General features: G+C 35.1%; 1 protein-coding gene across 8 annotated transcripts in view; it reads left to right on the top strand.

The window, feature by feature from the left end:
- Positions 1 to 16,328, top strand: part of Dzank1 (double zinc ribbon and ankyrin repeat domains 1) — an 80,327-nt gene that overhangs the window by 42,003 nt on the left and 21,996 nt on the right. For all 8 annotated transcript variants that reach the window (XM_058576385.1, XM_046434716.2, XM_046434706.2 and 5 more), the window contains 3 exons: positions 11,388 to 11,507; positions 12,535 to 12,699; positions 14,052 to 14,259. In XM_058576385.1, the coding sequence (XP_058432368.1) occupies positions 11,388 to 11,507; positions 12,535 to 12,699; positions 14,052 to 14,259 (493 nt within the window). The remainder of the gene's footprint in view (positions 1 to 11,387; positions 11,508 to 12,534; positions 12,700 to 14,051; positions 14,260 to 16,328) is intronic.

The following is a 16,328-nucleotide window of genomic DNA, read 5'->3' as shown; positions in this document are numbered from 1 at the left end:
TCAGCCCTCTATCGTAGCTTCTTGTAACCTCAAGCTTCCCGACTCCTAGATACATCCCTCCAGCTCCTGCCTTTGCTGTCACATGATGTTCTCCCTGTATCCCTCCACATTGCTTCCTCTGTGTGTCTGCCTCTATGTCATGATTTCCCCTTTTTATAAGGACACTAGTCATACTGGAATAGGGCCCACATTAATGACCACATTTTAACTTGTTGACCTCTGTAAAGACACTTTCCAAATAAGGTTACATTCTGAGGTATTTAATATAAGGACCTCAACATACATTTTTCTCAAGAGGCAATGGAAGCAGTGGACAAGATACCTGTGGGGTGTGTGTGTGTGTGTGTGTGTGTGAGTGTGTGTGTGTTGCTGGGGATTGAATACTGGGCATCACAAATGCTAGACAAGTGCTCTACCACTGAGCTACATCCCCCACCCTGGTCAAGATAGCTCATGAGGTTGTAACTAATCACTTGACAGCCTTAAGACCTTGATTTGAAGGAACTTTGTTTTTAGATTTATTGAGCTAGGATTAATGTGCAATAAAATTCACCTATTTAATTGTAGAGTTTGATGGATGTTGGTAATTATATATAGTCACTTCAACTACCACCATGAGGAAGACATTGAACAGTTCATTTACCATAAAAAGTTTTATCATGCCTCTTTGGAGTTGAGGCCCACCCCCTAGTCACTAATCCCAGAAACCGCCCATTTCTTTTGACACTATACTTTTGCCTTTTATAAAAATTTGTAGTTTTTTTGTATTTAATTTCTTTCACTTAGACTGCTTTTGAGATTTGTTCATGGTGTTGCATATATTAGTATTTTAAAAAATATTTTTTTAAAATTTTGATCATTGAATAGTATTCCTCAGTATGGTTATACACTATTAATTGATTCACTCATAGGTGCTTGTGCTGTTTTCAGTTTCAGAATATTATGAATAATGCTACATTCACATAAAAGTCTTCGTGTGGACCTAGTTTTTTTTTCTTTTGGATAAATACCTATGAAGTATTTCATAATTTTATTAAATAATGCTTCATACTGTTGTCCAAGATGACTACACCACTTTACATTCCTCCCAGCAATATACAAAAGTTCCTTCCAGTTTCTCTCCATAAATACCAACACTTGATATTAATTGGGCATTTATTCATGATAGTCTCTTTTTAAAAAAAATTTTTTTTTAGTTGTAAATGAACACACAGTATCTTTATTTATTTTTATGTGGTGCTAAGGATCAAACCCAGTGCCTCACAGATGCTAGGCAAACACTCTGCCATTGAGCCACAACCCCAGCCCATGATAGTCCCTTTTTATCATTTTAATGTCTGTAGGCTCTATAGTGATCTTCTTTCTCTCATGCCTGATATTTGTAATTTATATATGTGTGTTCTCTCTCCTTTATTCTTTTTTTTTAAGAGAGAGAGAGAGAGAGAATTTTTTTTTAATATTTATTTTTTAGTTTTTGGCAGACACGACATCTTTGTTTGTATGTGGTGCTGAGGATCAAACCTGGGCTGCACGCATGCCCGGCGAGCGCGCTACCACTTGAACCACATCCCCAGCCCCCTTTATTCTTTTTCTGTCTGTTTGGCTACAGATTTGTAAATTTTGTTGATTTTTTTTCCTAAGAACCAGGTTCTGGTTCATTGATTTTTCTCTGTTGTTTTGCATTCTGTTTTTCATTTTGTTTTTCTATTATTTCTTTTTCTTGGGATTAATTTGTTCTTTTCTCATTTCTGAAAGTGAGAACTCAGGGCTGGGGATGTGGCTCAAGCGGTAGCGCGCTCGCCTGGCATGCGTGCTGCCCGGGTTCAATCCTCAGCACCACATACAAACAAAGATGTTGTGTCTGCCGAGAACTAAAAAATAAATATTTAAAAAAAAAAAAAAAGAAAGTGAGAACTCAGATGATTAATTCCATATTTTTTCTCTTTTAAAACACAAGCTACAGATTTCTAAGAACTTCTCCAGCAGCATTCACAAATGTACTTATGTTGTGCTTTCACAATAATTTAGTTCAAAATTTTCTAATTTTTGTATGATTTCTTCTTTGACCTATGACTCATTTATAAGGTGATTGTTTAATTCTCAAATTAACTTTTCCTAATTATCGTACTTTATTGATGTAAAATTTAATTAAATTGTGGTCAGAGAAGACATTCTATATGATTTCATTTTTTTAAATTAACGAGATTCATTTTATGGCCAGCATATGATTTAACTTGGAAAACATACAAGGTGCGCTTAAAAATAATGTGTGTCCTATCATTGTTGGGATAGTATTCTCTAATATCAATTAATTATAAGTGGATTGTTGTATAGATCTTATGTTATTTTTATACTATTGTCTAGTTCTTCTAGCAAATATTGAAAAAGGGGTATTAAAACCTTCAACTACAGGAAGCAAAAGACCTTTACACTGAAAACTGTAGAACATTGATTAAACAATTTGAAGATGACACAAATAAATGGAGAAACATCCTGTGATTGTGATTGGAAAATTTAATATTGTTAAAATGTTCATACTAAAGATTCGAGATGGCATTCAGGCATGGTGGCACATGCATATAATCCTACTGAGGCAGGAGGCTCACAAGTTTGAGCCCAACTTCAGCAACTTAGTGAGATCCTGTCTCAAAGTTAAAAATAAAATGGGTTAGGAATGTGGCTCAGTGGTTAAGGGTACCTAGGTTCAATCCCCAGTACAAAAAAAAAAAAAAAAAAGATTCAAGATGGCAAATAGGGGAAAGGCTGCATTTCCATTTGCTCTGTGACTTTGGATTCAAGCAGCTGGAGTACTTCTTACTGAGCTGCTAGGAATCTACAAGGATGCTATAAGTTCATCAGGTAGAGACTAAACCCAGCCAAGAGATAGTGCATCTTGTTCCACACACAAATTAATCATACTCAAACTTCAGCAATGCTTTAATACAAAAAACAGAAGAGACAAACTAAAAACCAGGCTCCAGCTAGGAACAACTGGGCGGGGGGTACTCAGGTCCCACTCATGGACACCTACTCAAATAGAAAAATCAGAATTAACACCAAAATTATTGATATCACACCTAAAAATTGTCTCAATCTAGATCAATCTAGGGCACTTTGGCAAAAGAAGTCTGTGCCCTAAAAAGGCTCACACATAAGAGTGGAAGAGAAATCCATCCCAACAGATGCATAAAAATCCAACACAGGAATAAGGAGATAAAGATATTGAAAAAGAACAAAACAGAAATCTTGGAAATGAGAGATGCAATAAATCAAATAAAATGTTCAGCTCAACATCTTAATAGAGTAGACCGTACTGAAGACAGAATCTTAAAACTGTAAGACCAAGTGGCTGACCTTGAAGATGCAGACAGTATGAAAGAAGATAAAATAAGTAACCATGATTGGCATACAAAAGAACTCTAGGACAACAATAATAAATAAAATTTAAGAATCATTGGAATTGAAGAAGGTTGTGAGATGCAGGCTTGTAGCATGGATAACCTCTTCAGGGAAATAATAACAAAAATTTCCAAACCTTGAAAATGAGATGAACATCCAGATACAGAACTGCAAATAGACAAGATCAAAAAAGAACTTTTCCATGACATATTACAATTAAAATATCGAACACATAGAACAAATATAGAATTTTTTAATATTTATTTTTTAGTTGTAGGTCACAATACCTTTATTTATTTATCTTTTTTTAAAAAAATTTTTTAGATGAGTAGATCTTTATTTTATTCATTTACTTATACATGGTGCTGAGAATCAAACCCAGTGCCTCACACATGCTAGGCAAGCGCACTATCACTGAGCCCCAGCCCCAGGCCCTATTTATTTATCTTTATGTGGTGCTGAGGATCGAACCCAGGGCCTCACACGTGCTAAGCGAGCACTCTACCACTGAGCCACAACCCTAGCACAAATATAGAATTTTTAAGGTCACAATAGAAAAAAATGTCAGGCCATATTTAGTGCAAGCCAATCAGATTACTTCTGATTACTTCTCAGACAAACTAAAAAATCCGGGAGAGTTTGGAATGATGTGTTCCATGCTCTGAAAGAAATAACTGTCAACTAAGGTTGCTGTATCCATAAATTATCCTTCAGAATTGGAAAACCTTTCAAGATAAGCAGAAACTAAAGAATTTATGACCACTAAGCTGGCACTACAGACAGTACTTCATATAGAAGATATAAAAAACACCCAAGAGCTCACAAATAGACCAATATCATTTGAAGAGCAGCTAAGCAAACAAAAGGACCAAATTAAACATTAGAAATAAAGTAAAAGGAATTAAACATCTCTCTATAATAATTTTGAATGTAAATAGACTCAACTCCTAGTTAAAAGAAATAGGCTGGCAGAATTGATTTAAAAACCAGACCCAACTATATGTTGTTTGTAAGAGATTCACCTTATAGCAAAGTAATCTACAGGCTGAAAGTGAAAGGATGGAAATTGATATACCCAGGCCAACAGAGTCTAAAAACTATTCTTATATTCAACAAAGCAGACCTCAAACCAAAATTAATCTGAAGAGAGAAAAAAGATCACTTTATAACAGTAAAGAGAATTATCCAACAAGAAGATATAACAATAGTAAATATTTATGCTCCAAAACATTGGTGTACCTACGTACATAAAAGAGACATTACTTGAATTAAAGATTCATACTAAAAATGTGGATGTGTAACCGATGTGATTCTGCAATCTGTATTTGGGGTAAAAATGGGAGTTCATAACCCACTTGAATCTAATGTATGAAATATGATATGTCAAGAGCTTTGTAATGTTTTGAACAACCAATAAAAAAAAAAAAAAAGATTCATACTGACCCCAGTACAATGATACCAGGTGCTTTCAACACACCTTTCTCACCAATAGATAGGTCATCCAGATATTGAACTGAGTAAAGACTCTTGAGACCTAAAAAATATTATAAACCAAAAGAACATAACAGATTCTATAGAATATTTGATGAGAGGATAGCTGAATACACTTTCTTCTCAGCTGCTAGTGGAACCTTCTCCAAAATAGACCACATTTTAGGCCACAAAGCAACTCTTAGAAAATACCAAAAATTATATAATTTCTTGCACCTTAGTAGAATGAAAATTAGAAATCAATACAAAAAAAAATCTATAGAAACTACATAAATGATACAGTATAGAGTGATAAATGCAGAGAAATGTTAAAATTTTAAAATTCTCATGAAAATAATGATACAATATACCAGAACCTCAGGGACACTCTGAAGGCAGTTTTAAGAAGAAAGTGTATAGGTATGATTGGGTACCTAAGAAAATAAAAAAGATTCCCAATAATCTAATGAGGCAACTCAAGGCCCTTGAAAAACAAGAACCAATTCCAACTCCAAAGCCAGTAAAAGGAAGGAAGTAATTAAGATTAGAGCCAAAATCAATGAAATAAGAGAATTTTTAAAGAATTACAAAGGATCAATGAAATGAAGAGTTGATTCTTCAAAAAGATAAACAAGATCAATAAGCCCTTTGTCAAACTAACAAAAAGAAAAAGACCAAAACTAATAAAATCAGAATGAAAAAGGAGATATCACCACAGGTGCCTCAGAAGTCCAGAGTGTCATGAAGGACTATTTTGAAGTATCATTAAGGACTAAAACTCCAGTAAACTGGAAAACCTAGAAGCAATGGATACATTTCTAGACATATACCGCCTGCCAAAATTGAATCCAGAGGACACAGAAAACCTAAACAGAGAAATAATTAGCAATGAGATAGAAGCAGTAATAAAATGCCATCCAATAAAGAAAAACAAAGAACAAGATGGAGTCTAAGCTGATTCTACCAAGCCTTTAAAGAAAAACTAATGCCAGTGCTCCTCAAATTATTGCCAAGAGTTAATAAATAAATGGGAGGGATAGCATCAAATTTAAAAGGTTCTACACAGAAAAGGAAACAAGAATGTGAAGAGAGAAGCTACAGAATTGCTAGCTACTCTTCTGACAGAAGATTAATATACAGACTATATAAAGAACTCAAAAAACTTAACACCAAAAACCAAATAACCCAGTTGATAAATGGACAAAGAACTAAGCAGACACTTCTTAAATAAAGAAATACAAATGGCCAACAAATATTATGAAAAAAATGTTTAACATCATCAGCAATTAGGAAAATGCAAATCAGAACTACACTGATAATAGTAGCCATCGAGAATACAAACAATAATATGCTGGAGAGGATATGGAGAAAAAGGAACACTTTTACACTATTAGTTGGATTGTAAATTAGTACAGCTACTATAGAAATCTGTAAGGATGTTCCTCAAAACACTAGGAATGGAACCACCATATGGCCAGTTATACCACTCCTCAGTATTTATCCTAAGGAATTAAAAGTCAGCATACTATAATGATATATACCCATGTTTACAACAGCACAACCCACAGTAGCCCAACTATGGAACCAGCTTAGGTAGTGTCAATGAATGAATGAATAAAGAAAAATAGTATATGATGAAGTTTTATTAAGCTATAAAGAAGAATGAAATTATGTCATTTACAGGAAAATGGATGGAACTTGAAAACATTATGTTAAGCAAAATAAGCCAAATTCAGAAAGTCAAGGACCATATGTTTTCTTTCATATGTGGAATTTAGGAACAAGGAAAAGAAAGTTTGGGGGGAATATCTTATGAGAATCAATGGGAAATCAGTAAAGGAAATGGACCAGGGAGGGAGGAAGGAAGAGGAAGGGGAAATACTAGGGGCTGTTATTGTCCAAATATGTTATAATATTGTGTGCATGTGCAAATATGTAACAAAGAATCCCACCATTATGTACAACTATAATGCATCAATAAAAAAATGTGGAAAAAATGTTCATACTACCCAGAGCAATCTACAGATTCAGTACAATTCCTATCAAAATCCCAATGACATTTTTCACAGGATTAGGCAAAACAATATTAAAATTCATGTGGAACTACAAAAGACCCAGAATAGCCAAAGCAATCTTGAGCAAAAAGATAAAAGCCTGATTTATTGCAAACCTATAGTGAATCAAAACATCATGTTATTGCCATAAAAACAGACACATTCATCAATGGAACAGAATATAAAACTCAGAAAAATAAATCATGCATTTGATTAAGTTGCTAAGAATACACATTGAGGAATGAGCAGTCTCTTCAATAAGTGGATAGCCACATGCAGAAGAATGAAGCTAGACCCTTATATATGTATAACAAATCAACTCAAAGTAGGTTAAAGACTTAAGCATAAAATTTGAAACTGAAAAACTTTTTAGGAGAAAACTTCAAGACATTGGTCTGGGCAATGATTTTTTTTTTTTTTTTTATATGACCCCAAAGTACAGGCAAAAAAAAAAAAAAAAGACCAATGGGATTATATCGAACTAAGAAGCTTCTGCACTGCAAGGGAGTCAATAAGCAGAATGAAGAGACAGTCTACCAGATGGGAGAAAATATTTGCAAATCACATATCCAATAAGAAAGAGGATGATATTCAAAATATGTAAGGAACTCAAATCAATGGTAAGAAAACAAACAACCTGATTAAAAAATTGGAAAAGGACCTGGGCAGATGCTTCTCAGGAGACATACAAATGACCAACAGGCATACAAAAAAGAAATGTTCAACATCATTAATCATCAGAGAAATGTAAATTAAAACTACCACGAGATACTACCTCATGCCTGTTAGAACAGAGATTATTAAAAAAAAAAAAAAAGACAAAAATTAGCAAGTATTGGCAAGGATAGGAGAAAAGGGAATCCTTGCACATTGTTGATGGAAATGTAAGTTAGTACAACTGTTATGGAAAACAGTATGGGTGGTCCTCAGAAAATTAATAAAGCTATCACATGATCCAGTAAGCCCACTGCTGGCTATTTCTCCAAAGGAAGTTAAGCCATTATGTCAAAAAGATAAATGTCTGTACTCCTGTGTTCATTCAGCCTTAGTCATAATTGCCAAGACATGGACTCAACCTCAATCTATCAGCAGATAATGAAAATGTGATATATATAAACAATGAGGTACTGTTCAGTCTTAGAACAAGAAAGAAATTCTGTCATCTACAAAAAATAGATGAACTTGAAGGGCATTGTGTTAGGTGATAGAATCCAGGCACAAAAAGACACATACTGAATGATCTCAGATGTGAAGTGTAAAAACATCAAACTTGTAAGAACCAAGAATAAAATGGTTACCAGGGACTGGAAGATGTGGGTTTGGGGAGATGTTAGTCAAAGGACACAATGTTTTAGTTAGGAGGAATAAATTCAAGAGATCTATTATAGTTGTTGTAATTATGGTTAGTAACAATATATTATATATTTGGAACTTGCTAAAAGACCAAATTTTAAGTGGTCTCACCTCAAAAAAAAAGGTATGTGAGGTAATACATTTTAAGTGGCTTGATTTAACCCTTCCACAATTGATATATCAAGGTATCATGTCATATACCATATATATATAATTTTAACATTTCAATTAAAAAATTTAAAAAGAGGGCTGGGGACATAGCTCAGTTGGTAGAATGCTTGCCTTGCATGCAAGGCCCTGGGTTCAGTTCCCAGCACCAGAAAAAAGAATTAAATTTAAAAATGCTCCCATGGAAGAAAGACCTCCTCCAACTATGCTCCTGACCCAATTTTTCCCTCATATACTTTGTTAGGCTGTAAGATTGGTTACAAGATTTCAATATCATATAGGTTCATTTCCCTCTCCTTTCTTCCTTTGTGATTGAGATATATATGTTATGTTTTATATATAGCATATATGTTATGTGTAACATATATGCACATATCATATATGTGTATGCATGTGTAATACCTATATACATTATAAATCCTATGAAAATGTTATGATTTCCCACCCGTACCTGTGTGTATTTGGTATGAATCTACCTGCTTCTGTTCATTCTTCAGTACCTTCATGTATTATGAGCAGATTTTATAGTTATGTGTTCTTACTCCATTATCAGAATCTATGTACTTAAAAAATATTATTTCTATTACATGTTTTGTTTTGTTTTTACAAAACTGAGGATGGTATGAGCTGGTGAGTTTTATTAGAAAACACATGTTCCCCAATCAAATATCATGTAGTTTTAGCATAACCTTTTGTTGATAGTTGTCTGGTAATGTGGTTTCAAACAAACTTTATATCATTCTTCTATCATGAAATTATACCATATAATTTTCTAAAACACCAGATAATAATAGTGAGGTTGGGAAATTATAAAAATGGAATATACTCATGGAATCGCCCTAGGAATGATCTTGCTGATAGATTTAAATAAATTTCCAATCAAAAGATTTATTTTCTAAGACATTCTTTCCTCAGGTCTTCTGGACTTCTTATGTAAATGGAAAAATAATTTAATTTGATTTTGTTAACTATCCATGATATAATTGTTTCTGGGTCTCTTCTATCAGCAAAATTGTTTTAGAAACAAACCCAAAATTGACTTTGTTTTAAAAATTGTATTTCTACCTTAGTGGTTTATTGGAATTTAGATGTCAGAAAAAGAATATTTATTGCAGTGCCATAGAAGCAACAATGCATATTCAATCTGATAGCTTTATGTTTTTTCTTTGTTCAGCAGCATTAATACGATGTGGTAAGATAACTTTTCTTTTTTTATAGCAATGTTCTATAAAAATCCACTCAAACGTAGATGCATTTCAATGAAAGGTCTGAAGCCTTTGTGTTTTGAAGCCCTGGTTGATAAGATTTACATCAAAACTTTAGCTGGGTGTGTAGTGGCACAGGCCTGTAATCCCAGTGACTCAGGAGGCTGAAACAAGAAGATCCAAAGCTTGAGGCATTTTAACATTTTAACAAGGCCCTAAGCAACTTAGGGAGAACCTATCTCAAAATTAAAAGGGCTGAGGATTTGGCTCAGTGGTTAAATGCTCCTGGATTAATTCAATCTATAGTACAACAAAACAAACAAACTAAAAAACAACCTCAACACCACAAAGATGATTGAAATGTAAGGTCTGAAGTGAAAGTTTGCAAGGCATTTCTCCTTTGATTTACATGAAGGAGTCTCTCTAAATGCATAGAAATGAGGATAAACATACATAAAAGGGTTTCTTTTCTCAGATCTCTGAGTGTTAGGGGCTGGTGTGATCTTTCTCTGGAAAAGTTTCTGTTTTAGGATAAGAGTGCCCTGAAGCGACTCAGGATCCATCTGGGCAAATAAAGTTAACTGAAATTTCTGTCTTTGAGGGAAAACTATCTTTAGAAAATATTTTCCCTGGTATGCACATTCCTAGTATTATATATGGAATATGAGGCAGCACATCTGTTTAGTTACCAATTGAATCAATTATTCATTGAGTCAATAACTATTTGAATAACTTTCATGTACCAAGGTATCAGGTATCGTGCTAGTGGGAAAAAATTGTGAAATTATTGTCCCTTCTCTTAAAAAAAAAAAAAAATCAGAGTCTAATGAAAGCAAGATGGGATGGCAGGAAGATAACACAGAGAATTTGACCCTATGCTAAGCATTCTTACATATATTTATTTGCCATTAATCATCTGAAACCCCCTATAGACCTGGGAGGAAGCTGTGGTATTGATGGGGCTGGGTGAAGTCCTGGGTAAAAGTCAGATTTCAGAATCAGGTGGCCTGGTTCAAATCATGGATCTTACCTCTTTGTGCCCTAGTTTCCCATCTCTGTAAAATTGGGACGGTGATAACACCTCACAGATCACTGTGGGTTAACGGGAGAGTACAGGAGCAGTACAATGTCCACACATAGTAGGTGATCAGGTAGCTGTTCCTGTTACTATTATCCCAATTTGGGAAGTGAGAAAATGTACATGGCACAGTGAATAAGAAACAGGAGCACAAATTCCAATCTAGATCTACCTAAAAGACTCTTAGAAATTCTCATGAAATCATTCTGTCTCCTTCTCCAAAATAAAGCAATTCTTTTCAGGTGTCACATGTGGAAAATAAATCCACATCTCTCTATGGAAACCAGAAGGCCAAAGAATAGAAGATAAACCTCAGTCATGGCACCTTTGGTAGCTTAGTTCTCTGTATACACTCTCTTGGTTAATGTGACTCTGTTAAGTCAATGATGGGCTTGCTGCCTTTGATATTATAGATACTGAGGGGTATCAAGATGTGGGAGGCACCAGTTTCATCAACTTTCTGTGATCCCCAGGAAGGAATGTGTGCTTTTTGAGCTAATTTATTAGTTGGTAAAGTGCATCATAATTTTACCCTTTGGGGTAAAAAATACTCTATTTGGAGGATTTGCATTATTTGGGGGATTTATTCTTTTTGGATTGGGAGGAGGAACTGAAGAATATAGTACTGATCCTGCCTGTAAATGCTGTTTTTTTCACCAGTCGATATGCAATGGAGATAAAACTCCTCCTCCGCCCACCCAGAAAGGAGACACCATTTCCTGCTTCTGTGGTCGCCAGAATGTCTGCGAGGCGTCCTTCTGTGACTGGTGTGGAGCCACAGTGGGTATTTTTAAAACTGACCTTCTTCAGGCTGAGCATCCCTCCACCAACCTAGAGAGAGCCTCTTCTCTCACAGCTTCACTTCTTTTTTTAAAATATTTTTTTAGTTACTGATGGACCTTTATTGTATTCATTTATTTTTATGTGGTGCTGAGAATTGAACCCAGTACCTCACACATGTGAGGCAAGCGTTCTACCACTGAGCCACAACCCCAGCCCAATCACTTCTTCTTTATAGCAAACTTTATATCATTCTCCCATCATGAAATTATACCATATAAATTATACATAAAAATTTTAAAGATAGAAATCAGAGATTCTCTTGTACTGAGAGAGATTTTTAAAAAATTGGAGATACAAATAAGAGATTTTCTTATATTGAGAATTCTGTCTAATTGCCGTTTTGATTTACATTCCTTTGAGGTTAAACCTTTTGCACTCATTTACTGACCATTGACTGCTCTTTGATGAATTGTTTGTCTACCTCTTAAACAAGACATTCAAAATTATTTATGTATTTATTTAATTAAATATTGCATGTAAATAATAAAAAAGGTTGGAGTGAAGAGTTAGCTCCCTTCATATCTCAGTCTGCAGTTTCTCTCCCTACAGAATTGCTGTTATCCAGTTTCTGAGGAGTTCTTTTAGCTAGTCAGTGCACATATAACTGGTGCTTACTAAGAACACTGATCTATTCCTTTCACTTAGCAATGTATCTTGTTGGCACCTCATCATTCTTTCCAATAGCTTCATAATATTCCATTGTCTGTACATACTGTCATATATTTAGGCCATCCCCTATTGCTGGACATTTAGGTCGTTTCCAGTTATATCTTCTAAAATCATAGTGATGCAGGAGATGGCCTGGAATAGATTTCCTTGAGTACTTGTTCATCTATAGGATAAACTCTAAAAGGTAGATTTGCTAAGTCAGAGGGTATGGGCACATGCTATACTGGTGGCTAGAGGTTGTATGGTATGAGAATAAATTGTAAGTCTAATGTTGTAAAATGTTTTCTATCCCTAGCTTAGAATTCCTGCTACCCACTCTGTTTGCCCTAAATGTGGAGCCAGCAATCACCTGTCTGCCCGATTCTGTGGCTCCTGTGGAATTTATGTGAAGTCCATGGCAAGATTCAGCTGGGACAGCAGCCTAGCAACAGTTGCTGGAGAACTTCACCCTTTTTCTGAGGTAAGGCCTCTGTAGTAAGAACTGGTGAACTTCATCCTGTGAATTAACCCAGGAAAAGAGCCAGTATTAGACCTTTTACATGAACTTGTAAAGAAATGCAATCAACTAGGATTTAAGCACTCAGATGATTTGTTTAAAAATCAAAGATCAAAATATGCATTTGTTCAATGTAGATAAAGGTCTAATAGCATTTGAAAGGCAGTAGGCATAATGCCACAAGGGAGAAATGGATTTCATATACATTGGATAGAATGTACTTCTCTTGAATTTTTGTGGTAGTATTCTGAGAACCTTTCTCTCTACTTTTGTATTATATTTCAGAAAACTTACATCAAGCTTGTAAGATTGTTTTTGCCATTTATAACATCTGGGCTTTTTTGTGTGTGTGTGTGTGTGTGGTGCTAGGGATTGAACCCAGGGCCTTGTGCATGCAGGGCAAGCACTCTGTCAACTGAGCTGTATCTCCAGCCCCGCTGGGCATGTTTTGACAAAAATCTCATATGGTTATTTCCAGAAGCAATTAAGGTCTAATAACTGGTTCTTGTTAGCCTTTATGAATTTCTCTAAGCTAGGTGAATACTTTCCAGGTTTCTTCTCATCTCTTTATTTTAAAAAAAACTGATAATTTTTAGAGAAAATGCACATGCACTCAGCACTTTGAATATAGTTTTAGGGAGTTCATCACCTTTGTAAGCCAGATTGAAAGATGAAAAGATCCTGGGACATCCCCCAGCCCATTTGACACCTTTGTGTAAATGAAACAAAGATGTTCTTTTCTAAAGGCTCTTGACTACCATTAGGCATTTTCTACTTGCCCTCTACCAGAAAAATTATTGTAATAAATATACAAATGTATGTCATCCACCAGTGAATGGTAACCTTTCTGATGCAATGACATTGTGCAGTGTACAACCTGTACAACACTGTCAGGTTCCTAAATAGGAGAGTGCATCAGAGAAAGTGTTTGTGCCCGGTAGTTGAGTGTGTCGAGATGAGTATTGAAGTCTATGTTCCATTGATTTGTAGAGCTAAGAGTATAGATATTTTTCATGCCCTTAGCAAGACAGGAAACATTCTTTAATTTCCTGAATCTGAGACAATAAATGGTCAAGGAGATTGAGTGGTTTCATGGACCAGGCTAGGAACTTCTAGAAAGACAGAAACAAGTACAATATGACAAGGGCTAGTAAAAACCCCTTAGTTCAAAAAAAGAGATACTTTTCATTTGGATGAGAATATTTTCTATAAGTAAAATGGAGATATGGATTTGATTAAATTATATTCTAATTTATATATATATATATATATATATATATATATTTTTTTTTTTTTTTTTTTTGCCTTGCTCATAGCACCGATCTGCCTGGCAGCCCCTAAATGTTCCTTTGCCCAGATCTGACACTGGGGCAAAGAAGGAGATGGGCACACAGACGGTTGGCCTGTTCTACCCTTCTGGCAGGCTGCTAGCAAAGAAGGAGCTGGAAATGGTTTCTCAACAGCAGAGACAAGAGAAGAGGAGCGACCACAAGCCTCCCCTCACAGCCATCAGCCCAGGAAGGGGTGAGGGGAAGCATGCTTTCTTCTGGTCAGCAGGAAACGCATTCTTTCTCTGAAAGAGTGTTTCCTCTTTTTTTTCCCCCTCCCTTTTAGTTTATTTTCATGTATAAAAAGTAAGTTTCTTCATTCTTCTTTTTTCAAGTAATTTTTTTTGTATGAATAATATCTCTTTCTTAAACTTTGAGTACTCTTCTATTTGTAACTCATAGCCCTGTCACCCAGTTCATCACTCACATGGTACATGTAGATTCCTTCTATTGTGTTCTGTTTGTCTGCATTGTTATTATTATCTGCCATTATCTCTTTATTTATTATGGTAAAATTTACATAATATAAAATTCACCATTTAACCATTTTAAAGTGTATGATTCAATACACAGAAGCTTATAACCAATATCATTATCTATTTCCAGAAAATTTTTATCACTCCAAAAGTAAACCCTATATTCTTTAAGTAGACACTCCCCTCATCCACTCTCCCAAGTGCCCACCAGCCATTAATCTTCTCTTTATGGATTTGTCTATTCTGGACATTTCATATAAATAGAAGCATAAATATATGGTCTCTTGTGTCTGGATTTTTTACTTACTGTAATATTTTCACAGTTCTTTTGTGTTTTGTAGCATGTTTCAGTACTCTATTTATTGTTATGACTGAATAATACTTTATCATATGGATATGACATTTTGTTTATCCATTCATTGGTTGATGGATATTTGAGTTGTTTTCACCTTTGGGCTCTTAGGACTAATGCTGCTGTGAACATTTGTTTTTCTGTGGATACAATTGTTGGGTCACATGGTAACATTATGTTGAACTTATATAGGAACTTTATAGGACAATTTTCCATCATGGCTACATGATTTTATATTCTGACCAACAGTGTGTTAAGGTTCTGTTTTTCTTTACATCTTTGTCAACACTTGTTATTATCTAACTTTTTCATTATAACCATTCTAGTGGGTAGAAAGTGATACATCATTATAATTTTTTAAAAATGGACAGCATGCCTTTATTTGTTTATTTATTTTTTAATGTGGTGCTAAGAATCGAACCCAGTGCCTCACAATGCTAGGCAATCATTCTGCCACTGAGCCCCAGCCCCATCATTATAGTTTTAATTAACATTTCCTTGAACTCAGTCTTTATTTTCCTTTCCTTTCCTTCCTTCCTTCCTTTCCATGTGTTTGTATGTGTGTGTACTGGGGATTTAACCTAGGGACACTCTTTCACTCCATTATACCCCCAACTCCTTTTTATTTTTTATTTTGAGACAAAGTCTCACTAAATTGCCAGAACTCCCATTGAACCTGTGATCATTCTGCCTCAGTCTCCTAAGACCCTGGGAATTACAGCATGTGCCCCCATACCCTACTCTGGATTTTGTTTTTATTGCACTGGTCTACATGTCTATCCTTATGCCAGAACCACATTATTGATTACTGTTTCTCTGTAATTACTTTTTTTTTCCCTTTTTTCTTCTTTCTGCACTGTGGATTGAACCCGGGGCCTTGAATCTGCTAGGCAAGCGTTCTATCTCTGAGCTACATCTCCAGCCCTTTGTTTTAAGTTTTGACATGAGGAAGTATGAGTCCTCTGACTTTGTTCTTCTTTTCAAGATTGTTTTGGCTAATCTGAGTCTTTGAGTCTTTGAGGAATAAACTTGCCATTTCTACAAAGAACCCAGCTGGAGTCCTGATAGGAATTGGTATCTTATATTGGTATCTTTTTAATTTTGTCTTCATCTCTCTCTCTTTTTTTTTTTTTTTTTTGTAATGGAGTTGGAACTCAGGAGCGCTTAACCACTAAGTCACATCCCCAGCCCTTTTCATATTTTATTTTGAGACAGGGTCTCACTAAGTTACTTGGGCCTTTCTAAGTTGCTGAGGCTGGCCTTGAACTTGAGATCCTCCTGCCTTAGCCTCCCAAGCAACTGGGATTTCAGGTGAACACAACCACATACAGTTAATATTAAGTCTTTTGATTCATGAACATGGGAGGTCTTTCCACTATTTAGATCTTCTTTAATTTCCTTCAGTTTTGTTTTGTAAGTTTCAGGGTATAACTATCA

Source organism: Marmota monax, unplaced genomic scaffold (genome assembly GCF_021218885.2).
Source record: "Marmota monax isolate L192 unplaced genomic scaffold, Marmota_monax_Labrador192_F-V1.1 WCK01_AAM20220418_F8-fsc00005, whole genome shotgun sequence".
NCBI classification, from domain to species: Eukaryota; Metazoa; Chordata; class Mammalia; order Rodentia; family Sciuridae; genus Marmota; species Marmota monax.
This window is presented reverse-complemented; position numbering and strand designations above follow the sequence as displayed.